Below are 26837 nucleotides of genomic sequence, written 5' to 3' on the forward strand. Positions count from 1 at the left end.
CACTTCAGGCAGGGTCAGCTCGTGTCTCAGGGACACTCAGGCTGGTCAGCAAATCCGCCACCAAAACACTGTCGTCTCTTCCCTTTGGAAGGTGCTGGCATCTCCCAGGGCTCCTGTGCCAGGTTGCCCAGGTAAAGACGTGGGTGTAAGTGGAGAGAAGAGCTTGGCAGTGTGGGCAGGGGTTGTGAAGTGGGAGCTCTGCGATTGTGAAAACGAAAGAAACCCAAGTAGGCAGAGTGTTCTGAGAGACGGGAAGGAATCTGTGGGAAAGGAAAATGAAAGTGGGGAAGTGAGGCTGGAGAAAATGGAGACCAGAAAATGAACAGAAATGCTGAGGAAAGTGCAGAGAGAGGAGGGAGAACACTGGAGTGTATCGAGTGTGCGCTACACCCCACATGAAAAGTAACAAGCCAGGGGTTTGGCAGTCGCTGAAAGAAGAAATCTGAACATTTCTGTCTCGGGTTTGGTTGAGGAGAGACCTCAAGCTCTATCTCCTTTGAATACTGCAGGGCACACGCACTTTTTTAATATTTGCTACGGGAACCTTTTTTTTCCTGTTCGTGGACAGGCAGCTATGGAGATTCATTTCAAAACAGATCAAAACTTCAGGAAATGTGGCTGCCTTTTGTAATTTTTTTTTTTTTTTTTTTACTTCTAAATCTGCTTGCATGGAAAAGCAGTGGAATAAGCTCTTCAATGTAGAGATTAAAAGGGTTCTGTTTGACAAGGCATGAAAACAATTTTTTAAGCTGAAGAAATAAGTTATCTGATGAGAGAAGTTTTTTTTTCAAAAATGTTCAAATAAATGTGCTTAGATCGTAGGGTGTAGGTCTAACAGATGGGTGGATTGAAGTGAATTTAGTGTGCTCATGAGTCTGTGTTACTAGAAATGCAGTAGCGTTGCAAAAATGCCATCTCTGAATGACTTAATGTGAACAGAGTCTTAAGAAGAATTATAGTCATCTGATACATCATTCTTAAAGAATGTCACCAAGAATTAGAGGCCTGAGTAAAGTGTACTGTCTCCTGCTATTCATCATGCTGATTGATGCCAATTTATTTGCATTTCCAAAAAGAGAGTAGCCCAAGGACAGTCAGAGAATAGGGTTTTGCAAGGACTACTCTATGAAAGTGCTTTTTGAGGTGGTACTTCTTGTGTGCTTACAGGTATACATTTGTGTTTACAAGTGACTTGGCAAGGCTTTAATTATCTCTTAATTTTGTTTTTCCAAATTACAATCCAGAAGTCCCTTGTTTTACTTGTTATGTGAGTAGCGCTGTTAGAGTGAGATGGTCGAGGAAGACTGTACAGTGGTATCTCTGGCTGAGTGATTTTTACTAACGAACGACCCTGTTGTGCGCTCCTCGGGCTAAAGACTCGTTGTTGTGTTTGTACAGCATCGAGCAGAATGAGCTCTGGCATATGATGGGAGTCCTTGGGCTCTGTCGCAGTACAAGTAATGAATAATAAGTAAGTAAGAGGCAGTTGTATTGGTTGGCTGCCCTGGGAGATCTTAACTCGTCTTTTATGGACATATATTCTGGAATTTCCTTGGCATCAGCCTCAAAATGAAGTACTTCTGTTTGCCTGAAGGAGTTCTGCTTCAGTTCCTCACAGATCCTCTGGAGGCTACACACAAGCAAGTGTTTGTAAGAGCTGGCTTTGGAAGTTAACAATGCTGCGATTACCGCTAAACTGATTAGAAATCTAAGCCTAGATTTATAAATTAGTGCAAAATGTTTTCCGTACCTCATTGTGTTTGCTTTTGATTTTTCTCTGGGATCTTTAGGATTGTGTACACATTATTACTCTTAATTTCATGCAATTATAAAAATACATGCTAAAATAAGCCACAAAGCTATTTGCCTTTGCTTTTTAGCAGAACTTGTAAGATGAAAAAATAAGACTTGATTTGGTTCAGCATTAAAAATAAAATACTAAAGGTTATACAACAGGAAGAAATATGAAATCCTTTTTCCACTGATTAAGACACAGCCGCAGAGCTGAGCCTAACTCACCTGCAGGTCAAGTTGCATCTTATTTAATGAGAATCTCTCTGACTGCTGTTTTCCCCAGTTTCCATTGCATGCCATTAAACAAATTGAAGGAGATTTAGGAGCGTAGTGCTAATGCAGCTTTGAGAGGCTACCGAAAGTGTCGTGACCTACATGGGGACGGCTGCACGGTGTCACACCTGCCGGCCACGGCGTCCGTCTGTCCAGGAGCCCGGTTAGATGTGGGCAGAGGAAGGGAGAGGAGCTGGGGTGGGCAAACTGCTCCTCCGTTCCAGCTGGGTTGGTGTTGATGGTGCCACTGGTAAATGGATATTGAAAACAAATACTGGCACAAAATGACGTGCAACACATTCTTGTTTAGGTAATGGGAGTTGTGCGTTTTATCCTCTTTTCTGGTTCTTTCCCTTTTGATCTGTGGTGGTACCTTCACTTAGCCCATGGTTACTTTCTAGTGCATCTTTTTTGTTTGGGATCTTGTCAGTTTGGAAGTCCCTTTCAAAAACTTGAATAAAGTAGGGACATGAGTTCTTTGCAGAACATTTTAAAAAATTTTTATGTCATCTTTTTCCAAGCCTAATGCTATTTTGGTTTTACCATTTCAGCCTTTTTGCAAGGCTCATTGGTCTGAATTTCCTGAATTGCCCATAGATCTTAAAAGAATATGTGTTTACCATAATTGTTATACTATAGTCCCCTGAAATTGGGGCTGTTTTTTACTGAGAAACCTCTTACTTTTGTTAGCAGGTCTGTCATCTTTCAGCAGTTTGGTCACTGTATAGAATTCTTAGACATAACTGTCCTTTCAGGCAACTCAGTAGTAGTTTATTATTTATTCTTGCACCCTTTCTAGCACATCAGTTGCTGGGAATATTGTCTTCCTAGGAGGAAAGAGGGTGTCAGGATACATTTCTTCCCAGTGCTCGTGGCAGCGAACAAAACGAACCTTCTCAGAAACTCTCCAGGTCTGCAGCAGCCGCCGCGGCACCGCGGAGCGCCCGGGTTCCCTCTCCAGCGCCGTGTCTGAAGGAGCCCTGTTTGCTTCTCTACCTGCGCGCTCATTTTGTCTTTCAAAGCTCCTTTGGCAATTCCCTCTTAAATATCATTTGATCCACAGCCCGTTCCGATGAATGAACCCATTCAATCAGCAGAGGAGGAACATTGTTAAGTGTTGCTCCAGAGGGATTGAGCCGTGTGTTTGTTTGCCACAGGAACTATATACAAAAGTTAGGTAAGTTTATTTTTCATGAAAAGCAAAATCTCCCATCTTTTCCAAAATGGGAGGCTAGAATAAAACATCAGAAAAAATAATCCCTCAGCAATATGAGAGAAGCTTTTAGTGAGGTTTAATGTGTTTTGTTTTGGTTTTTTTTTCATTAGCCACTAGTTTTATTTCAGTATTTGGGAAAGGAAAAAGGACAGCTGGATCATGGCCTGAAAATTAACACAGATTGAGAAGTTTTTTAAAAAAGAAAGGTGTTACGGCTTTTGCTTTGATAACTAGTGGAATCGGATGCTGTTGAAGCATGATAGAAGGTACTACCCGGGAGCGGGCGCTGGTTCAGAAAGCCTTGGGCCAACACTTTACTGTAGTGGAAGAATCCCGATAAACTCTCCTGGATAGCACAGATGTTTCATTGTGTATCTTCACACCGTTCTCTTACAGCACCAGTACAAGCCCTTGGTAGTGCCTTGTTGCAGCTTTTCCCTCTTCCTGAAGAAGTGTGTGATTGAAATACTCCCGACATTCGTGTTTGTGCTCGGCACCCCGGCGTGGGGAGCACGGCCGGCAGACGGGTGCCGGGTGGCTGCAGGACAGGACCACGGGGTTCTGCCGGCCTGGCAGCGCCCCAGCCCCTGCGCCTGCAGGGCGACCCGGCCCGGGGCCCGGAGCCCTCCGAGGGTGACGCTGCTCCCGTCTTTGGTGGGAGTCTTTGCGTCTGATTTCTAAGTTGCATTTTCGGATGAGGGAGGCAATACTTACATACTTAGTAAGCCTTGCACCTGTATACAGTTCAAGAGGCATTCATAAGGCAGAAGAACTTATATATAGTGACTTCATTTGTTCTGGATGTTCGGAAGAGAATCCTAAGGTCAAATCTATTTTGAGTTTGAGAAATCTCTTCTTGTCAAATGCCTTATTCTGCACATGGCTGGCTGCTTTCTGGGGAGTGCTGTGCAACCGCACCTCCAGCTGCTCCTGGAGGGGTGCCCAGGTCCTGTTGCAGTAACTTGCTTTGCTTGTTCCTTTGGCACTTGGCAACTTGTGATTTGTTTTGTCCTGTTTGCTGTCCTTCCAGACAGTAGTGCCGAGACATCTGTATTGATCAAAGCTAAGGATGGCACCTGGATGTTGCTTTTCTCTTTCTTCTCTTCCCCCTCCTATTCTGTTTTGGATGAGCAGTAAAAACATAAAGGTGCTGTCCAGCATTTGAATGTTTTTGGTTTCCAAGAAGGAGCAAACAAGACACAGGTCTTGGACCGGCTTTCTGAGAGGCTCACGGATAGTGTACAAAAACGAGAAGGTACCAGCCTTTGTGCTGCAGCAGTGGGAGGCAGGATGCCCTGCAGAGCTGGGGTTCACTCATTTCTTTCCATTCAGTTATAGATGACAATTTCAGTGCTGTCCCAAACATTTTCACTACTCTGGGATCAAAAAATATTAGAGTGGAGGTGAGGGAAGAACAAAAAAGGTGCAAATGCATGTTATTAGGGAGGATCCCTTTTCAGCTTTTGTCCCATAGCTTTTGTCCCTTGAGCGGTGAGGGGTAAAGGCAGCGGTGTGCCTTTGTCGTGCTGTGAGGCCTCCAGTGGTTTTTGCCATTTGTCTTATAAAACCATTCTGGTGTTTATTGAAGGGCAAAACTTAGAAGAAATGTATTTTGAACATTGGTATTGGTCTAAAATATTAATGAGTGGTTTCTTTAAAAAGAAAAAAAAAGAGTTTGAGTGCAAGACTTCACATTTCAGCTGCAGGTCGCTTGTCTTGTGCACTGGGAGGGGGTTTGAGCTGGCGTTGGGAGCTGTGCTTTTGTTTTAAGTCAGTGAGTGTTCTCAGGGCTTTTGTCTTTGTGTGATAGATGCCCTGCTTGTCCAGAACGCGTATACCGTGTGCTGAGTCAGGGCCATACAAAGTAAAATGCTTGATCTGGGGCCTATAAGAATACAAAGAGCCAATAAAAATACATTATAATGTCTTTTATCCTCCCCTTTAACAAAAGAGGCTGCCCAACCACAGAGGTACAGTATTATTAAATTTTCACTAGCGTGACATAATAGTAAATTAGGGATCGTTGGTGTTCTGAGGACACTTCAGCAGCTTCTACTCTCATTTTAAACAAGAGCAAATTGCAGTTGGTTGGGCTTTTCCTCCCTTAGCTGAATCTGAATTGCAGAGAATTTCTGTAAACTGGCCCCACAAGGTGGCCCAGGGATTGCAATTGAAGGAATAAGTGTCCTCTGTTAATTCTGTCTCTGCGCTGACCAAGGAAGGGAGGTAAACGTGATTTATGCCAACCAGGAACAATTTCGCTTTTGCTGGCTCAAACTACTTCATGTGTTTTTGTGCTTTGAAAACCTGAAAGCTTTGACATGGTGCATGCTATGAACTGATGCCAAGCTGTGACTAAACAATCTCATTAAAAATGCAAGGTAACTGAAGCAAATATTTCCTTTGAAGAAGCACTATCAGTTAAGTACTCATTTCCTCTTTTAAGCCTGACATTAAAGGGGCAAAGACAGGTGGGCTGATAAGAGCAAGATAAGGCTTGTTGAGGTAGCTTACCAGCTAATTTGGCAAAAAAAGCAGAGGCAGTTTTAAGAGCTTGTATCACTTGTATTTGTTGTATGGGGGATCAACTGTCTAAATATCTAGTGTAATTGTGAAATGCTTTCGTATGCACATGTAACTTGATATATTTACATATTTTCCACAAGATGTAATATCACTAAGATAAGATCTCACCTACATAGTACCCATAATCTCTGATGCTAATTCTGAGCCTCTAAATAGGCTTCTCCTTCAACCACAGCAAACCCAAAACAAATGCAGTAATGTTTGCCTTTGTATTGATAGAACTGCACTGGAACCTGGTCAGTGATAGCCCAATATTCAGCTCTTCTACAGACAGTACCAGCTGGGATCCAAAAAACCCGGTTTACATGAGTCTGCGGTGCATTTCCAAAACAAATCATGCATTTTCTTAAAACCAATGTACAGAATGAAGTAATGTTTCTTAGTGTGAAGTTCTACCTTGTTACCCTGGTTGGTGGATTGCCCCGAGAGGAGGGCATTCTTTGCATGCAGAAGTACAGCAACAGCCCATATTCCTGGGTGTCTTTGCCAGTTTTCTGTAAGGATCTGGTCTCCGAACTGGTTTGTGATACCTGCTGCCAGCTGTCTCACAAGCGTGTGGGCAGGACAGCTTCTCTGGGGTGACGCACAGCCTGGCCCTTGCATTCCAGAGCAGTGCGGCAGCTCTGGGACACCAGTGCAGCTGGTGGGAATGACGAGCTGTTGTATGGGAAGGTGAACAAAATCAGTTGCCATCCGGCTGCAGAACATGGTTGGCGTGACCAGATGTAGTGATTAACTGTAATCCTGTCACTCACTGTTTCTTAGTTTCTTGAATCATTTTAAGAGACAGAAAGCAAGAATTTTATTTTCTTTCTTAGCCACGGCATTGAACACAACCATGTGCAAGTCAGGAAAACAAACTTGGAAGAGTCGTATAGCGGAACGACTGTGGGTATATTTTATGTATCCAAGTGTCTCGTGGCCATTTTGTCAACGGATCTTACAAGAATAAAATTGCAGTTGGGGATAAAAATGTATACAGTAGTGTAAAGGCTTAAGTCTGGGCCTGGAGGGATTCCCATTGATTTGAACAGGCTGTGGCCCTAAGGAAACGCACAAGACACTTTACAGAACAGACTAAAATTGTGCTTCTTTTTTTTTTTTTTTTTTTTCTTTTTGGCACATCACTAGCTTTTCAACCTCTACCCTTTCTCTTTCCATCACCTAAAAAAGCAGAGGTATTTTGATTCCAAAATATGAAGGTCGAGAGTCAGTATCCCAGACTGGGCAGCCATACCAAGAAATCAGGCGGGTTAGCTCTGTTGGCACAAAATATTTTGCATCACTTTACAAAACACAGAAACAGGCTATTCTTGCTCTAGAAAGTTCATCAAGTGAATGTATAGATTTGTTACTACTCTCAGGGGCCTTTCAGCACCCAATTGCGAGTCATAACATTAAAGTCTGGAAGGAAGGAACATCTTGTAAATTGTTTCAGAATTGTTTTTTACCTCCTGTTTTAGTGGGCTCCCAGGCTTTTCTCTGGGTCAAGATGCATTCAACTTTAGAAGATGGGAACAAGAGGGATTACAGGACATCCGTTACTTTTTCCATGAGAAAATAATAATAATAAACTTTCAGTAACTTAAGGATAAGTTCAAGCTTCCCTCTGGAGACTTGTGCATGTATTTGCAAATGAGATAGTTCTGATGTCTGCTAAGAAAAGAAATAAATATCTCACAACAGGAAAGAATTTGTTTGGAGGAATCTCTCCTCCACAGCTGAGACTTTTAATCATTGTCTGCACTGGAGAATCTTTATACAATGTCCTCAGCCTTGCAAACAGCAGCTCTTCTCCGCAGGATTTGGCAGCGAGGGCAGCACTAAGGTACATGCATTTCCATGCATTTCTGCGTTTCCTCTTGCTGTTTGCAGCACTGTGACCCTTCACACTGCTGGCCGTAAGAACCCAGTTTAGTCCCCATTAAAGCCTAATGGGAGCTTTGCTGTTTTCTTCAGTAAGGTCAGGATTCCTTGTAAAGCAGTGGAGGGGAAGCATCAGGACTGTAAAGCCACGCACCAGATCTCATCTTTTTTAATCACGAGGGGTGTATTAGTGCCTCCCAGGGTGAACAGAAGAAGGAGCTTGGTGAGATGCAAGAGGACCCCTCACTGGCTGTTTTTTGGTAGTTAATTAGAAAGTTGTGTAGATAACCTCTAAGGTGATGACTGTATCCTTCCAGCAGTGCCTTATTTAAGACCAGTCCTGGACTGTAACACATTTTAAGCTCTGCTCCCTCCCCTGCCCTCATTTTCTCCCGGTGTCCTGCACTGCAGCAGGACAGGAGTGTTGGTCCAGCTCCTGCTGCCCGTCCCTCTGCTTCCTCGCAGCCCCAGGGCTGTTCTGCCATCCGTGCACCTGCGTGCCCAGCCCTGGGAAGGTGCCTCTCCTACTGCAAAGAGTCTTTCCAGGTAGGAGCAGGGTGACGGTGAGGACAGTGCTGGCAGCCTGCGCAAGCGTCCACCGAACAGAACATGAAGGCTCCGTGTGCCCAGCTCAGAGCAGCAGTGGCTGCTTGTTTGCAGGCTCAGAAACCAGCGCTGCGTCTGGCTGCCGTTTGTGAGGGAAGATTGCGTTAGTTGTGCAACCCAGGAGGAGATAGCCTGGATCTGACAGAGACAGAAATACTTCAATTTGTGCAAAAGGTGACAGTGCTTCCCAGGAAAGCTTTCGCCTGTCCCTGGTGGACAGGCAAGGGAGTATTTACGGCCCTGACATTAAGTTATCCTCCCCCCTTTTTTTTCCCATCACTTTCTGAATGTTCTTTCTGGGCATAAGTGGCCCTTTATGGAATTGTTTTTTCCTGTATCTCATCACGAGAGCTGTGCATTTATCCTTGTGCTTGGAAAAATTTCTAAATATTCACATGAGCTCTAGCATAATTTATTTTCTTTTGTAGCTTAATAAAATCTTGGGTTTCACTCCATTTAGCTGTCTTCAGGGATTTACAGAAGGCCGGTGGGGCTGAAACACAGGACTGAACTAAGAGACAAAGGAAAACAAACAACTGTGTGAATACCTAGAATTTGTTCGGAATGCAATCATGCAGCTCCAGTGCTGCTTTTTAAAATAGATGGTAAATTATTAATACTTCTAGGAGGAAATGAATACAGTAGTGGTTCTGCAATGTCTGGCTTTCTCCGAAATGCAATGTATTTATGCAGGCTTCTTCCCTAGTCCTGTTGAGCCAAAGTTATTATACCAGATCTTTGCTCCCGAGTTACACGTGCACCCCCTGGAACGCAGCAGCGCGCTGACACGCAGGTTGGCTGTTTCCTTGTTTTGCTGGAATGTCACTGGTGTCGGAGACCTATGTAGTAGGAGAAAAACCAGTTTGCAGTCGTCTTTCCTTGCCAATAGAGGGCCTGGACCTCAGACAGCAGATCTCTTACCTGGTGAAGACTTGTGTGTGCTCCTGTCCCAGCCTGGACGTGGCTCAGCGTGGCTGGAGCGTGTGCTCTGAGGCACCAAAAGACCCCGATTTCACACTGTCTGTGACGGGCTCTAGGCTGGCAAAAAACCCTTCCCTTTCCTTTGAGATCACCAGCTGCTCTTCACATGGACTGTAGATGTCTGTTTGGTGTAGTGAAAAAATGACGCAGAAATAAGAGTTTCTTAGAAGTTATCGTGATGCTACCATATTTTGGTTCCTGTATCTCATGTCAAAAAAGAGCTTAAAACTTTAGGTTGATTTTCAACATTTACAGGAATAACAGATTTCTCATTACGTTCTGCAAAGGTGTCTTTCCCTGTCAGTAGTCCCATAGAACTCACAGTCCCATAGAAATATGATGGCAATTACGATGTCAGGCTACCACTGGTTTGGCTTTTTTTCAAATGCATGATGGTTGTTTATTTACCTGTAATTCTTTTTGAAAGGTAATTTACAGAATAAGGAAGGAAAAGGGAATCTCCTGTTTTGCTGTTTCTGGCCTGAGTGAATGATAATGAAATGACAAATTTAAGTTCCTTAAGATTCCAGAAGAATCAGATATATTTTCTGACTAATAAGAGTTCATTGGAAGGTAGTATACTAAGAGTGGAGAAATATAACCTTTAAAATTTTTTAAGACTCTCTTGTTTATAAAAACTGAGGCACCATGACTAGAAATATTCAACTATTCTATTTGCAGGTATCTCGGTATAGTTTTACACTGGAAACTTTGTTATTAAATCAGATCTTTTGCTAAATGCAAACTAAACATTAGTAAGAGGTTGTGTGTTGTGGAACGTTTGCTGCTAACGTAAATCCATACCACCCAGTGCAAGCTGTGCGAGTACAGAGGGAGTGCATTTGGGTACAGCCCGCTTCCTCCGGGCCGCAGGAGATTTTCGTCTTTATTAGCCCTCAGAATAATGTCGGGTACTTGGGAAAAACGGATTTTGTTTAAAATATTCTTTATATCAGGTGAAGATGATCAAACCCAAGTTTATTTAGTTTTAGAAATTATCAATCACCTCCTTAGTAAACGAGAGTGATACTGCGTTCCTCAAAATGGAGACGTGCCTGTATTTGTCTTAAAGCAGACGAAATCAGGCAACACCGAGAAGCAGATACAGTAAAAAAATTGGAGTAGTTAATCATGTTTTGCATTTTAAAACAGTCTTTACTGAGACATTTACTATAAACATGGCAAACGCGAGGTATTCACTTTAAAGGCCTTGCTATTGTGTTTATCAAATAGCTGTTATAGTATTTACAATGCTGTATTGAGTTGGAAAAAATCTGAAGCTGTTTTGTGTATTTTCCCTCAAGGTTAAAGCTTTGAATCATGGGATAATGTGTGATATCTCTAGGGCTTCTTGAAACGGTTCAAGAACACGCACAAAGGACTGTGGTTTGTGCTACGTTTGCGCAGAATTTAACATCATGTTCCTTTGGCTTAAGAGCAAAGATGAAGATATCAAGGAAAATATCCTTTCCTTTAGCGCCACAGTATATACACTTTAACAGAAAAACCTTTAACTATTTTGCAAGGCGCAAAAGTTAGTCACACACTATTTTTCTCTGTTGTGATTTTTTTCTGTTAAAACTGCTCTATGAGGCTCATAGGAGTGAAAGGAAACGTATTTCAAAGAATGACCGTTCCCCTGTTCAGTTAGAATTTGCTTTTTAGACAAGCTAGTTACGTTTTGTTTGTGCTATGGCAAGTTACAGCATTTAAACTCAAAATCTCTCACATTTAAAAAGTAATCGTCAAACAAATATTTTTGATGTTTAAAAGAAAAGCTGTGAAAAGTTAAAACCATCAGTATGTATGTGTAAAATATATGTGTCTTGCTCTTTCAGCTGAAATGCCCCAAGAAAAGCTGGTGAGTTCTTGGATGAGAGTTGTATTCTCTCCGATTAACGATGATTTCTTGTTAACTGCTGGGCAGAGGTTATACAAGCCGGCTCGTATTTCCATTAAGAAGCGAGTTAAACTCGTGCTCTGTAGTTTTGCAGCAGCATTTGGCAGCTGTGTAAAGCTGGCTGCATCTGGGCAGGGACCGTCGGCACAGGACGCAACACCCGCCGTGTTGCTGCTCATCGGTTTTACGGGCAGCTGTGACCCTCACAAAAAGCCAAAGTTACATTTATAAGAAAATATGTTCTCTTTGAGTTCTAGGACCATGTAATTAGTTGGGGGAAATCATCACAGTTCTTGTGTCCCCTAATACTTTCCTCTGTTTTCGCTTACTTTAACATTTGCTGTCAAGATTAATGCATTTATTATTTTGTAACTAACCGCTTTCTGAGTTATTGTCTCCGAGTGGTTTCTGTATGTGGAAATATGCCGGTCCTAGAGCTCTTGGGTATTCCTGTATCCAAATACCTCCCAGTCTTTAATGCATCTCTCCTCTGTGCCACCCACGGAGCTCTTGCTCAGGCGTGCAGGGAATAAACAACTTGGCCGGGGTCACACAAAAACTCTGGGGTAGGCCACGAACTCGAACCCTCGCTTCCTCAGCTGCCCGACCACTCTTTTTTTCTTTTTTTTTTTACTTTTTTTAAGCTCAGTTTTCTCACTGCAAAAATCTAGCGCGCTCCACTTCACGCTTGCTTAGTCGTTGTCGTGGTGCGTGCGTTGCACGAAGACACGAGGGTTCGGTGTCGGTGGGACACGGCTGTGTGACAGGGCTCAGGGCGCTGCCGCGGGCCCGGCCACCCCGAGCCGTCCCTGCTGCCTCCGGAGTCCCCGGCGTCACCGGTGTCCGTGTTCCCGGCTGAACGGCAGACGCGTCAGCACGCGGTGACAGGCGGTCTCGATATTTTCCTGTTGTTCTGGAGCTGGTCAAGAAGCCGGGGGCTGACGGTGTGTTGAGTGAGCAGTGGGGGGGTGGAGGATCCTCTTTCATTTTTCTGGCCTCAGCACACAGCGTTTGGCCTCCGGACATGTGTAATGCTGTTTCTGTCTATTCTCTGCTCTACAGAAACAGCGTGGTATTTTATGACTAGGAAAAAAGGCAAATTTGGACCTGTGCTCCTGACGTGTACAATTTAATAACTATTCATCCTTCACTTGAGTAAAATACAAAGTGCTGGTTTTGATCGTTGTTATCTTTTTAGAAAGTTGCGTGTGAGCGTATTTTCAGAGTCTTTATTGTGTGTATATGACAGCTTGATACTACTTACTGATTCTACACTTTGAAGTCTTACTCAAATATTGACCGAGTTGCTTTCTGGATATATTAAAAGGATTTATGAAAGCTTAATATTTCTCTAGTCTCTATACATGAAGAATTGCATGGAACCGATGATGATTCATTGCTCTAGAGGGTTTTTTGAAGATAGCACATTACATCCTATTCATGCGTTGCAGCTATTTCTTCAGCATGCTGCGTCATGCTTATTATCTTGCAAAGTTGCTGTGCATAATCTTCGCTGGTTCTGTTTGGCAGGGGATTGGTCGTATGATTTTAGCCTCGGCTTTGATTGTTTTCCTGTTGGATCTGTCCCTTCACCAGTTTCCATTAGTTTTAAAAGGGGACAACTGTGCTTTGGGTGATTTGCCTAAATCAACACTTCTTCTGGAATGACCTAAAGTGCAAAAAACCCCTCCCATAGACATCTTTGAAAGCAAAGCCTCAGCCTTGGTAAACTGTCATCGCTCCCTCGACTGCAGTAGAACAAGTGCAGGTTTCGACCAGCTGCAGCTGTCCCCAGTGAAGCGCAGAGCTTGCCGTTTATTAACCTCTGGGGCTTTGGTTTTCGTCTACGGCTTCAGAAGTAAGACTTGCAAGTGAAACCACAGTCTGGTTAACAGCTGGACAGTTGCTGAGGAAAGGCAATAGAGCGAGCTTTCAGACTAAGTGTCATCCTTTATGGGAGCGATGAGTCTTGTTCAGGCCATTTTCCATTGCTTTGGCTTTCTGTGGTCAGTCCATAAAAAGGAGCATCAGATTGGATAACATTTGTGAAATGAAACAACACTTCAGTCTTAGAAACTGAAAATAAGGAACTACTTTTACACTGAAGCTATTGAAGTATAGTCTTTCTTTTCCCAGTAACATGGTCAGCTTTGAGGGTGGCAGCACTGGTTTGTTCAGGAGATGGAGCTGTGTGGTGGGCCCAGCAGAGCCGTGTCATTTCCACGTGAGCAAAAACCATAGCACAGTGATGTCGACTGATAAATATACAAGATGCGCATCTTTGATTTGCTTACAATTCAATTAAATAAAATCTTCCCCACACGTAATTTGTTCTTGGAACTGTGTAACTACATTAGTGATTGCCTTTACAGAGTAGCTTTTAGTTTTGAGCTATTTGTATGTTTTAATGTAAAACTTGAAATCCTTATTGGATTCAGTACGTTTATGTTCAAGAAACTCCTACAGCACTTGGGTTATTTGTTCCAGCCTTTTCTTCCCTGTGAAGAAATGTTGAAATTATGCTCAGGAAGCAAACAGCAAGATAGGATTCTTGTGTTTAAGACATTAGAAGTTAATGTAGAGAGAAGCAAAATCAAGCTATGAAGAAATACTTTAGGAGAGAATTAGAGTATTTGTGGTTAATGAGTAAAGAGCAAAAAGGAAAAAAAAGAGGTCTTGCATAAACTGACCCGCAGATGAGGCTGGGGAGCCAAAGGTGGCTGAGGAGAAGAGAGCAGCTGCTCTGGGTGTGAGGGAAGGACGGAAAGCTGAGAAAATAATAGCGGGCTGGGGAGCAAAGATGTTAGGTGGCGTGAAAAACATATAGAGTACTCTAAGCGAGGAAGAAGCTTTTTGAGTTTGCAGTAATAACAGGAAACCACTGGAGAAATTCAGAGGAGATCTCAGCAGGTCACTTTAGGGTGGAGTGGAGGAGAAGAGTCTGGAGGTGAGGAAGCTGGACAAAGAAAAGCTGGGACAGTCGGGATGGTGAAGCAGTAACAGAGTCTTAGCAGTAAGGAAAGTGCAGGACTTAGAGCTATTGAAGAGAGGAGAGAGACAGAACCTAAGTAGACACTGAATTTATTGTCTAGCTTTGCAAGTTGTTTGTAAAACTGATATGGTAAACACCTGTAAGCTTTGCTTTTATCTTCAAGGCAAAGAGTTTTTAAGCAGAGTCCTCCTGCCTTAAACAAGTTTTTGTCTGTTTGTTTTAATTAACTCTGAAGTAATACATCTATGAAAGGAGAACTGTCTCTGGTTTTTGCTTCTTTATAGTACGGGTTGTTGTATAGATCAGAAGTATGTAATGTGTACAGTACTAGATTTGAGATTCAAAGGGTCAGCCTAGAGACTTGGCACTGTTGTCTGTTCTTTCAGTAAAATAAAGTACAGAAACAAACTCAGGTTTCTTATCCTGTTGGCCAGAGGATCTGGGACATTTCCTGAAGGCGAGAGACTTGCGCTTGCGGGGAGGAAAGAGTGCCAGCTGCTGCAGTGGATGTCTTGGGTTGGAACCATAAGGAGCATACTGGGGCAAAAAACGTGCGTGTTGCAATAACAGCAGATTGCAACTCCCCAGAAAACATTTACACAGATGACTTTAGAATGGAGGTAGGATGGGGAGATGTCATGGCTCAAATGACAGTACATTCACCATGTATTCCCAGAAAAAGGAGAGGGGGCTGTATTAAACAAATCTATCAGATAAATACATTTTGAAAGGTATCTTCAGTAACCTTACATGGCCCAGACAAACAGCTTCTTCTGGATTCTGCATCGCCGAGAAAGACTGTCTTCTTGGAGTCCATAAGAAGGTAATGTCAACAGGACGTACTGCAACATTTCCATGGTTTGCAGAAACGCAAAAACTTAACTTCCCAAAGTTATTTTTGTGAACCAGACATATTCTGGGGATGTGACATGCTCTTCAGAAATCCAGAGCACCTCAGAGCCCTCACTCGCTCCAGTTGCCTAGTCAGCAGTTACGAAGCATAAAGAGCATCCAAACCTTTATAGTATGACAAACAGCGAAAATCTTTGACCTGGCTTTTTTTCCTCCGACTCTCAGACTGTTACCCAGAACTCAAGAGAGTATTATTACTTGAATTGGTTAAATACAATTTAAGCAAACCTATTGCATCTCATCTTTACACTGCTTTTTGGACTATGGCTGGATGTAGTCTAGTATGGGAAATGAAAAAATGAGATATGGTTTTTTTTACATTTCCATTTTATTTCTAGACATAATCCCATGAACTGATCTGTTTCCCTTATTATTGTTGTTCCTCTGGTAGAAAATTACACAAGACTCTAAAGTTTTTGCATGGATAAAGTAGGGTAATATCTAAATGTGTAGATTTTGAGATTGAGGCTTGGTGCTTAAACCCAAAGGTCTCTGTCTCCATCTGTTGGAATGAGAAGGTCATAGCCCCAATGGCTGCTTGTTTGGACTCATCACAATGAAATTGCAATTTCATTTTAACTGTGTCTTCTTCCACTACTTTCAGTCTAACCAACATTAGCAACAGCAGTGACTTGATGGTCTGGCGTGCTATGGGGGCGGAAAGTTTGTCTTCACTTGAAAACAGCAATTATGGCAATACCTCTTAAGGTGCTCAAACATGGATTCTGCTTCCTTAAAGATGGGCTGAAGTGCTTAGAAATATGTGAGATATAAATCACTTATGATCCAGTCCAAATCTCTTCAAAATCAGGGGAATCACTGTCTGATCTCAGTAAGAAACAGACCTGGGCCTTAGAAACAGGAGACGTTTCTATCCTACTTTAACCAAACTACCGGCTGTACATCCCTGCCAGGGGCTGGAGTGTAGAGAGATGTGTGTTCAGAAGCTGGTTCTTCAGAATTTTGCTCCTCGGAGACATTTTCCTCCTGTTCCCTAGAGCTCCTTCACCAGGGTCTCCTCTCCCTCCACCTCTCTGGTGTGCGAGGAGCCAGGCCAGGGCCACCCCAGGAGCCACCAGGAGCTGGGCAGCCTCCGCAATGTGCCTGTGGAGAGTCCCACCTCCCGCCGTGCCTTCTGTAGGACAGGGATGATGTTCCATGCTGCGTTGGTGTAGAAGGGAGTTTTCTTTGTCAGTCTGTTGAAACCTTGTTCTGTGATTTGGATAAAATGTGGTTATAAATGCTAGTGGAATATGTCGCAATATTTTTCTGCTCATATGGCAAAGGGAGAGTAATATTTATAAATGTCGGGACAAGTTCTTCCAGTGATACTGACAAAGTTACATCCGTGTAAAAGGCAAAGAAAATGGCAGAAGTAAGCAAGCTCATTTGGTTTTCGCATATCCTTATGCGAATATTCAGATATTCATCAGGATATTCAGAATGTTCCAGTGCTAAGACGGATTTCAGTAAATGCCTGAAAAAAAAATTACTCTTTGAGGGATTAAAGGGCAGGTTTATGACAGGTTCCCAAAATGCACGTGGGCATCAACTAGGATTTTCAGTGATCCTCACCTTATGCAGGAGCAATTTGCTTAGATGCTTTGGGAGATTATGAGTCAAGTCTCTGTATTTATGTGCTAAAACACCTATAAAGATTGTCCCTGTATTGGTTCAGTAAGAAAATTTCAGCCTAGTAATTATTTGATTAGGAAGCTACCTCAAAATCAGCTGTGTTGGTCATCTAACTCAACATCATTAGAGGTCCAGAAATGTCAGTTTAGTAGGTTAAACCCGCTTTGTTCTATGCGTTATTTTTTGCCGAGTGTTTTTCCCTGCTGTAAGGCACTTGCTGTGCGCGGCAGCGGACGTGCCAGCTCCTGGCCATGGTGTGGCCGGTCTGGGACAGCTTGGTCCCATAGGTCCTGGCCCCACCGACTTGTCCTGCAGCCCATGGCAGGGGCTCCTGTAGGGCGAGCGCAGCAGCAACAAAGGCTGCTTGGTCATTTCTTCTTCTGACCTATAACAGGTCTTCATCTGTTGGGATTCATCTTCCTTTTGAGTTGTTACTATTTGGTTTTAATAGTAGAAGTGAATCCTACTTGAACTGGCGAGGATCTAGTATGCTTTTCCTTAGAGCTGCATTTTCCCTGCATCCCTTGTCGTTCTAATCAGCATTTAACAAGGTCAGGACTCAAGGAGTGTTGCTCTGATGGTGCCCAGTGCCTTGCCTTGGACTTGCTAACTGTTGGGGAAGAGTCTATCCCTTGAAAGGGTAAAAGTTTTCAGTGCTGTCCTAAACAGTTCTACAGCACTTCTTGTTTCTTTGTTGTATGATATTGTAAGCATCTTACGCTATCTCAGCCTGAGTTTTAGAGTTCATCCAGCAGAATTTACCTGTGGACTGATTTATTTTGGCTTTTCATGAATTTAAGACTACATTTGGCTTTGGAAAGGACAGTGTTCCCTTTGACATGTATTTGGAACTTCCTGGTTTAATGGGGTTTTAATGTAGTGCTCATCAGGTTAATTAACTGTCTGCCTTTGTTTAAGCTACTCGCTGCATGTAGGCTCATATGACTTCCAAGGGAAGCTTTATTTCTGTTAGCAGATGAACGCTGGGCTTTCAGACTTACTATGCATAACTAGTAAATACTCTATTTTCAAACAGAACCATCAATAAAAACCTCAATAAAGCCATCCTGTCATTATCTGAAATGTTGAACAGTCAGTTGCAAGGTCGTCAAAAGAACCTTTGAGATGGCAGGTTTAAAACAACGAGAACTCTTTTTCATGTACTGCATGCAACTAGATGAGCTGACACTGCCCCAGCTCTTCTTCAGAGGAGGGAATATTTTTCCTGGGCTGACTCTATGCTTGGTGGTATTTTTATTCCCCATATAGATTTCAAAACAAAACAAAGCAGTGGTTGCTTAGCTACCCCTCTGGAGTGATGGTCTCTCACCGTTTTGCAACTCTCTAATCTCAAAGTTGCATTTTTCGCTTGTTAGAATCTATTTTTGCTGGCTGGTGGTGTGCACAGACACTGCTGGATCTGTTTAATCTGCCGGAGCGGGGTGGCCGGGTGCTGCTGGTCTGGAGCTAGAGAAAGGAGCCTGGTCGAGGTCTGGGAAAGGTCCCACGCCAGGAACCCTGCGGCAGCGCAAAAACCAGTTTACTGTAGGTTCAGGGATAATACGTACTCTGATAAAATCTCTTGCATGGGGTGGAAGGGTCTGTATTTCTTTGCCATTACCGCATGGCTCTCTGTTAAGAAAAGATTAATTTTGGATGAAATAAATACCAGAAAGCCGAATATCTGACTCCCATCTTCTTCAAGGCTTTTTCACGGAGGAGCTGTACGCTGGCATTTTGGAGTCATGATACTAATTACTGCAGGGCACAGCAAAGAGAGCTAGCTCAATCGTTTATGCAGTCAGTTACAAATCTGAAAAAATCTCTAAATTATTTCTGTTAAAGGAAACAAGTCATGCCTAATACCCACAGCTTGTACCTCTACCCTTTTTATTCAGCACTGGGGCATAAGGGAAGAAAAGAGGTTTCCTTAATGAAGAGTATCACTGCAGAGAAAAATCTCCAGGTGCTTCAAGACTGTGGATTCTGTTTGCACCAAAATGAGGGAATACTTGGCCAAGCAGTGTTACATTTTGATTACCATGACCTGGAAGAAGAGCTCTCCAGAGCTGCTCTTCCCTTTCCCCGTGGCATCCCACGCAGCCGTCAGCCCTACTTGCAGAACTAGCCTGGTCTTTTTAAATACAGCCCGTTTCCCTGCTAGGTACAGCTGGCAGATCTTGGAGCACTTCTGTCAACCCTGACAATGCTTAATTTGCAGTCTTTAGCCTCAGTGCCACTTTCTGGCATTCTCAGAGAAATCAGAGTCTGTTTCTATACAGCTTGTTACTTGACAGCATTTATGTTGCATGACTAATATGGCAATGGCAGCATTTTGCAATTAGCTCTGTGTCTCTCCTTGCCTCCCTGCCATGTGCCCCAGAGGGTACATGTCTGTCTAAGCCTGACCTGCTTCCCTTTACAATTTTCTTTCTCTATAATGTGTTTTTGGAGCTCACAGCGGGAGTTGTATGACTCCAATAACTAAATGGTTGAATGAAATCTGAAGACTTTGTATCATCAGTTTAGATCTGACTGTGCTGCAAAGTCTCTGTCGTCTCCTGGCTCGTTAATGTGTAATAAGCCAGTGGACCCGGAGCCGTTCCTAGAAGGCCGGTTACCCAGCACAGCCCTGCTGGTTGTGCGCTGGGAGCCTCAGTCCAGAGGCCTCGGCTGAATACGCGAACGCGCGTGGCGAAGAACGGAGCCGCTCGTCCGTGGAGCTGGCCCTGCCTGGGGAGCGCCGGGCGTTTTGCCAGCGCTGTGCCAGGGACCTGGCGCTGCCGAGCACTGTTTTGTACTTGGCAGAGGAAGCCAACCTCTAGTCTGGAAATGTGTGCGAGTGCCCTGCTCCCTGCCAGCGTGTGGAGGTGTCTGTCCCGTGGCTGCAGGACATCCTCACCAGCACCCCGAGGAGCGTGACGCTGGCGGAACCCGTCTGAAGCCCATGTAATTGTCTATATAGAATTCGGGGTCGTTCCCTTTGACTCCGCTTTCACACATCAAAAAAGACTAGGCGAGGCGAGATGATCTGGTACCTCAGTCTGGAAAGAAGGATAGTTGAGTGGGTTCCAGGAACAGGGGAGCGAGGGAGGTGGGCGAGCCGGCGCCTCCGATTCCTGCCGGCCCCTGGCCGGAGCAGCACCGGCAAGGCTCCCTTCCCCCAGCTAAGGCCGGGATTTCAGTGAATCAAAGCTATAGAGCGGAGTTGAGTCAGAGCCAAGGAAAGGCTCTGGCTCAAATCCACCAGCTAAAAATGAGCAAAGCTTTTGAGTCTGACTGGAATCTCTCAAAAAACAAACAAACAAGCAAACAAAAATCCTTCCCCAAATCCCTCTCTTTTTTCCTTCTTTTGGTAAAATCATTCATTACGTTTTCATCTGTTTACCAGATTTTTCTTTTTCCCCTTCCTGATTGTATATATAAGCCTATCCCTGTACCTATGTATATTTTAGATGTTTTCAGCCAGTTGTGGAAAGTGTTCCTTTTTGTGGTGTTTTCATTGAGACAATCAGGGGCAAAGTTCTTGTGGCAGTGCCAGGTCTAATACCACAGGAAGATCTGTGTCCGCTGGAAATACCACAGAGAGTACAGAACCCGCAGTATTTTCTAAAAACACAAAATGGTTTTGAAAGCAAGTCAAATACTGCACAGTCAGCTCAGATTATTATTTTGTCTCAGATTGTTTATTTGGTTTTGTTTTGTTTTTTAAAGGGGTGCTGAGGAACATGGCTTACGTTAAATCTGGTTTTGCCACTGTGTCCTTCCAGTTACAAGTCCTGCTGTAAAGGAATGGAAATGTCATGATTGCATCATTTCTAGTCCGTTAGAGATACACAGTTCAGTCACCAGCCGGGGCGCTGCTCTACCTTGAGGTTTTGTTGACACTGTGTCTTTTTGGTTTTGTGTCTTCTCATCTTTATACTCCAGCAGCATTCAGAAATACAACTATGGCCCTGATTTCTGCAGATTTATATCTCTGAATGAGTCCTACGGAGTTAGTGTGCTACTCAGTGCACAAGTGCTTGCAGGATCAAGGGTCCCAATCTGTAAAAAACATATCATGAGCAAATAACTTTATGGGGAGCAGGATGAGGAGTAGGTCTCTGCCATTAAAATGAAAGCAGTTCTACATAGTCACTGGCATAGCTTGGGAACATTTTTATTTTCCTCCTCCAGTTTGAGAAGTAGTTTGGAAAACACTGATTCGGTCTTTTTATTAACCAGGGCTATTGAAGATGACAAGCAAACTATTGAATAAACTATTTCTTCATAGAAGTCTATACCAGAACAAGAGATTTTAAAAATGAAGATCTGGAATAGGCAGGGAAGCTAGTGTTGAGTGCTGAGGTCTGGCAATAGTTCCTGATGTTTATGGAACAGCTTTCTTCTGCAGGAAGGACAGCCAACTCAATGTATTATTAAGTAAACAACTTCCCAGTGACAATGAGTTAATAGTGGTTGTTGTGCAGAGGATGACAGATGGCCCCAGGAGTGAGTGTGCTCCTGGGTCTTGGCTGACACTGTAAGCCGTAAGAATCCTGCACAAGCGGGTTGTGAATGGTACAAAGCCAGGAGTCGGTGTCTTCTCTTGGGACAATTCTTGTTATTGCAGTATGCGCCCTGCAACTGTACACTTCAACTCCAGCATAGGGAGGTAACTTCAGCTACTTTGTCTTAGATGGCAATTTAAAAGTTTTTACTGCTTTCACCAGTGCTAAGTTTTACTGTTGCTTAATTACATTGCATGTTAGCTCTGGTTTTCGCCTGTGCTGCAGGTTTTATTGTGTGCAGGAACATGCTATTAGAGCTGCTCTGCATATTAAGGAGCCTCCTTTAGTAGCATGAAACAATTTTTTAAAGGTCTAATACTGTGCTTTAAGGATCTGTTGTCCTCCCTCATTTAAAAAATGAAAAACAAGGACAGTTTATTGTGTGTACCACTTCAAAGGCATTGTCTGCCTGCGGGGAGAACTTGGTAGCCTTGTGGAAAAAGCCAAAGCCAGTGTATAAACCCCGTGGATACCAGAAGACTCACAGGGAAATCTGGGTGGAGCTCCCTGGCTGGCGCATTTGTGCAGAGATATAATCCCTTTCCTCTTTGTCTTTAATGTGTCAGTGTGGTCCACCCAGGAATTGACAGTGCCAGTGGCTCTCTGGAGCTCGCGATGGATCCCGAGCTCTCCCCAAGAGTTAGCCCTTATGCGTGTGAAGTCACATCTGCTAAATGGACAGTGTCCTCTTGTGAGAATTGCATCTGAAATCACACGGATTTCTGTGGGCTCTTGCCACGATGGTGGCTGTTCTCAGGGTCTGAGGTGATTGAGGTTCATCCTCTCTCCTGAGCTTCAGGTGAGTCCGACCGTGCTGTTCATGTGAAGGACATCTGCAACACAGTGCGGCACGGCTGCTCTTACCCGCCTTATTTGCCACTTTTATGCTTGTTTGTCCTTGAGGGAAGAGTCTTTCTGTCTCTTCAGTATCGTGTTAAAATCCTGTTTAGCTGCTGTGTATTTTCTTGATCCTTTCTCTCTCATAATTGCCAATTAGCAAGATGTGTGTGTGTGCATGCAGATTCTTCCTTTCTAATTAGCTTATTCCTAATGCCCTGTTGATTCACTGTCATAATCCAGTTTTATGTGACCTCACAATCCTCTTGTGCCTCCTCCATCCAGGCGACACAACGCAGTCAGCTCCGGACAAAAGCATGCAGACAATTCTGTTTCTAAAAATGCACTTATTGCAGGTTTAAAGTTGACACATGTCAGCACTAAGCAAAGCCCTCATCTTTTCCCAGCCCGCAGTAAATGCGACATTCCTCATTCAAGCCAGCCCGGTCTGGGAAAACAGGCCTTGCAGGGAGCCCCAGAGGTCGGCAAAATGGGCACTGTCAAACAAATTAAATATCGGAGCAGAAGTTTGCAGAATCTCTGTGGTTTAATAACAAATCTTATATAGTAGACAGCAGGAAACTGAATATGTGGTGTAAATGAGGCATTCTTTGTGCACTTTTCTTCAGGCCGCTTAGATAGTTATTTATCGCTATATAGAATTTTCTAAATAAATGCACACAAATGAGGCAAAGGAAACCAAATCAAAATCAAGATAGCACACAGCCGTGCTTGGGAGTCACGTACAGTGCACATAACCCCAGCACATCAGCTCCCATCTTACTCTGCATGTTGTTCATATGCCACGTGCCAATTTCTGCCGAAGTGAAGATTCCTGTCGTCACGGTGGCTTTCTTTGATGTCCAGCGGGGCAATATGGAGGGAACTGGAAAAATCTTGTGTTCTGCTGTATCCAAAGGGTGTATTTCCCAGAGGAAGACTTCTTCAGAGTCAACGTCCTGCCCCAGGGCATGGTGCCCCACTGCTCCCTGTCCGACAGCAGAGCCAAAGCCCCATCACCCAGGTCTGTCTGCTCCCCCCTGCTTTCTTGACAGGGCCGATTCTTCACACATTGGTTCCTTCTGTTTCGTACTCTTGGGTCTCCTTAGTAATAAATCATCTCCTTCAAGTGAAAGTTTGGGTTTGTGTATTTGTTGTTTCCCAGTGCGAACAATTCAAAGCCGAGTTGAAAATGCACAGGCAGCAGGAGGGGAGGGGAGACGTCTGTGCTAACAGCTGTACACATTCGCACTGCGGGCACAGACACATGCCTGGGATGGCAAATCAGTCCTGGTGTGGTTTGCAGTGAAGCTAGACGAGATGTGAATGGGTTCAAAGACTGTGCTTCTCACTGTGGTAAATAGGGTTCACAGCACTGAAGGATTTTGCAAGTAGTTCCAAGGTCCGTGGATGTTTGAGCTCCTGACTAGTGTCAGACACCTCCCGTGGCTCCCCTGGCCTGGCAATGTGGACTTTGTTTCGGTTATGACTGGGTTAGAAAGGAACCAGCCCAAAGCTTACCTCCCTCATCCCCCCACCTCGCACCAATTTATGATCCATTACTTACTGCTTTCCCATTCTTGGCAGGCCTCAGTAGGCTGCGGGTCTTACTGCCCAGTCTCAGAGCTGGGTCCTGTGTCTTATGACTGTCTCTTTCCTGTCCTGCTTGTCCCCTTTTTTTCTGGAAATTTATGCCTGTGTGCACCGGGATAGCTGCAGCTGGTAGTGGGAAAGGTACGCGTTGCTGTGTGGTTGCATTTGCACCGAGTGCCGTGTGCCAGTTAAACATATCGATGTGTTAAGAAAAATTTCTTTCAAAGTAAAATTCATCAGCAAACTCCCCCTTACTTCCTACTCATTAAAAATAATCTAACAGACATTTAAAAGCCTTGCCAAACAATAACATAATAATCTTCGTAAATCTGCATCATGGTGTTCAAGCTATATTTTGCCAGAGCCCATTAATTAGATGCGTGTTCATGGCCAAAAAAGAAAAGCGTTCTGATCTCTGTGAAGCTTTCCTTGCACCATATAGAGTGTGCTTTGTTCCTTATGCTGCAAGAGAAGGAATTTTTAATGTTCTCTAAATAAGTTTTCAGCCTTAAACTGCAAACGCTGTTTTTTATCCTGGAGGGACTTGCTGTTTGGATGGCATGCTGCTTTGGGCTGGGGAGAGTCTGGTAAGATAGGACAGGAGAGACTGAAGCTAGTGGGGCAGACTTAGTTTGAGTGGAGTCGACGGTGAGGCTGGGTTGCTCAGAACGTCAGGCAGACAGAAGGTGCCGCGCTGCCCGTGCCTGCGCCGAACGCCGCTTCGCTTTGCTGCCAGGTGGGAAGTTGTGACCCGGTTCTAGGAGTTGGCAGGCAATAATTTTTCAGAGAAGAACAGGAGAATGAGTCAATGCAAGCAGCCAGGGGATGCTGAGATGGATCAAAGAGCTAAAGGAAGGAGTTCCCATCTATGTATTTGGAGCCTGAGCGGGCCCGCCACTGGGACTTTAATCTGTCGAGAAGAAGGGAGGAGAAGAAGGTGCCGAGGCTTGAGTGGAGTGGGGGTCCAGGGCTGCTGAGCTGTGGGGCTTGCAGAGACACTATGGCAGATGGATCACCCATGGACATGGATGCTGTTCTGGGCCTCCCAGCTCCTGCAGCCAGAAACTAAAGATGAGGAACGGAAAGGCTCCTCTCTTAGTTGGCCATGGCCTAAATGGTGCAATGCCATGGGGATCCCCCTTTGACTTTGCTTGACAAGTGAAGAAGAATGTTTCTACCACTTAGTAATACCAACGTCTTTGTTCCGTAGTGAAATGAGACGTAGGTGGTTTTGTGCTATGAGCAAATGTACACCTTTGATCTGGTAACGCTGTTTGATAAGGTTAACATGATCATATCAATGTACTTACAAAAAAGGAATAGCATCAATGGGTATTCTTGCCAAATAGATTGTATCTTATCTGCTTTACGGTCCAGATACTGAACCATCTGAACAGCTGTTGGGAAAGAACACAAGAACCCTAAGAGTGAACAGAGAGGTTTTGTAACTACATCTTTTAAAGACCTTAAATGGCCACATCCCTGACTAGACTTTTACCAACAAAAAGCTGCAAATGTTTTCACGCTGGGAGTCCTTGAAAGTCAGTTTGTCTCCTGCTTCACTGCCAAACCCCAGCCCAACCTCTCTTTCAAAAGCTGATCAAATTGCAAATGCCTGAAACGGGAAGAAGAGCTGCAGTACCTCATAGAGCTGCTATGTTCACAGCGGGACACTGTAACAAAGAGGTAACAAGCTGATTACTATATACAATCTCAGTTGAAAGTAATTACTACAATTTTCAAAACTGGATGCTGATGGGAGAGCCTCTAAACCTGCAGTTAGGCAGTTTGAGTGAAATATTAAGAAGGAATAAGATAAAACTTTCATGTGGCATTAATTCCAGGGTGGGTGAGGTGATTTTGAAGAGGGACTTAAACATGAATGTTGTTTTTTTTTTTTATCCTAGAAATAGTTTAAGGTTTATGTACATGCTTAATTATCCCATGTTTACTGAGCATGCTGATGGCTCCAAAGACCATGTGTCTGTTGTAGCTTTGCAATGTCATCTGGATGCCTTTACATGAATTTGGAAGCTGGCTTTCAGCTGGGCTTTACAGAACTTGTAAACAGAAAAAATGAAACTTCTTGTGCTGAAGGCTGATGCCAAATTCTTTGGTTTCTGTGGAACCTTTTGTTAAGATAGATTTTGTCTGTAGTCATTGCAGTGTTAAAGAGAGCTAGCCGAGTTGAGCAGATGTAAAGCAAGGTGGCCTTTTCTACATCGGCACGTAGGAAGGGAACTCGTGCTCTCTGAGTTTTGTCTCACTGTGTGTGTTGTGCCATGTGTGAGGAGCAGGAAAATGGAGAATCACACTGCCTGGCCAGGTAAGAAAACAAACAGTGAATTTGCACACTTTTTGAATATCAGCTATGAAAGTGTCTCCTGAGGTTCTCAAAATGGGAGGCACTCAGAACTGGAGGTAATTTCTGAAGTTTCATGTCAGTGCCTGACTCGGTTCCACCATACCTTCTTTCTTCCCTTTAGAACTTAAGCAACTCTCTTGTAGTTTCCAGGATTCACTACCCGTGGAGGTAGTGGTAGTAATGGAGGATTTTAGCCCTGACCAGAGGGCTGCACGAGGGCTGTGCTGGCTGCCCTCTCCTCTCCTCTCCTCTCCGATGAGCTCTGTGTGCTGCTGAGCGGTTACTTGTCTTCAAAAGCCTAAATTCACATGCTGACTTCTGAGATTACTTTTCGGTTGGGGCACAGTCGTAATTATTTTTAATGTATTAAAGGCATAAAGAGCCAAAGTAATAGTTTTTATGACCCGTTTAATGCCAAGCATAAAACCAAAAGATTCGATTGTCCAATCACTTTTGCATTTTTCAACTTTGGAGTTGGGGAAGGAAGATTTTAAAAGTTGAATTTCAAATATAGCACATTCGAGTTTTTGATATCCTTGCTTATTCTATTTTTGCTTAATGCATTTTCTTGGATTAATAATTTTTTCCATGCCACTTGTTCCCTATTCCATTGGCTACTGTAGCAATGGATTAAACACAAAACAAGCATATAGGCAGAGGGGCTTTGAACAAACAGGGTTTTGGCTTTTTGTGTGTTCTGGGGACATATGCAGTTACTGGAGTGGGAG

The 26837-nt window shown here is 43.8% G+C and overlaps 1 protein-coding gene across 4 annotated transcripts in view; it reads left to right on the forward strand.

The window, feature by feature from the left end:
* The window catches only part of PDE8A (phosphodiesterase 8A), a 124898-nt gene that overhangs the window by 32215 nt on the left and 65846 nt on the right, over nt 1–26837 (forward strand). Inside the window, exon 1 of one of the 4 annotated variants that reach the window (XM_065641495.1) lies at nt 25388–25430. The exons of the other annotated variants lie outside the window; for them this stretch is intronic. Coding sequence (XP_065497567.1) covers nt 25401–25430 — 30 coding nt within the window. The 5' untranslated portion in view covers nt 25388–25400. Of the gene's footprint in view, nt 1–25387; nt 25431–26837 lie in introns of those variants that run through there. 4 annotated transcript variants of the gene reach the window in all.

This window comes from Caloenas nicobarica, chromosome 10, assembly GCF_036013445.1.
Source record: "Caloenas nicobarica isolate bCalNic1 chromosome 10, bCalNic1.hap1, whole genome shotgun sequence".
Lineage (NCBI taxonomy): Eukaryota > Metazoa > Chordata > Aves > Columbiformes > Columbidae > Caloenas > Caloenas nicobarica.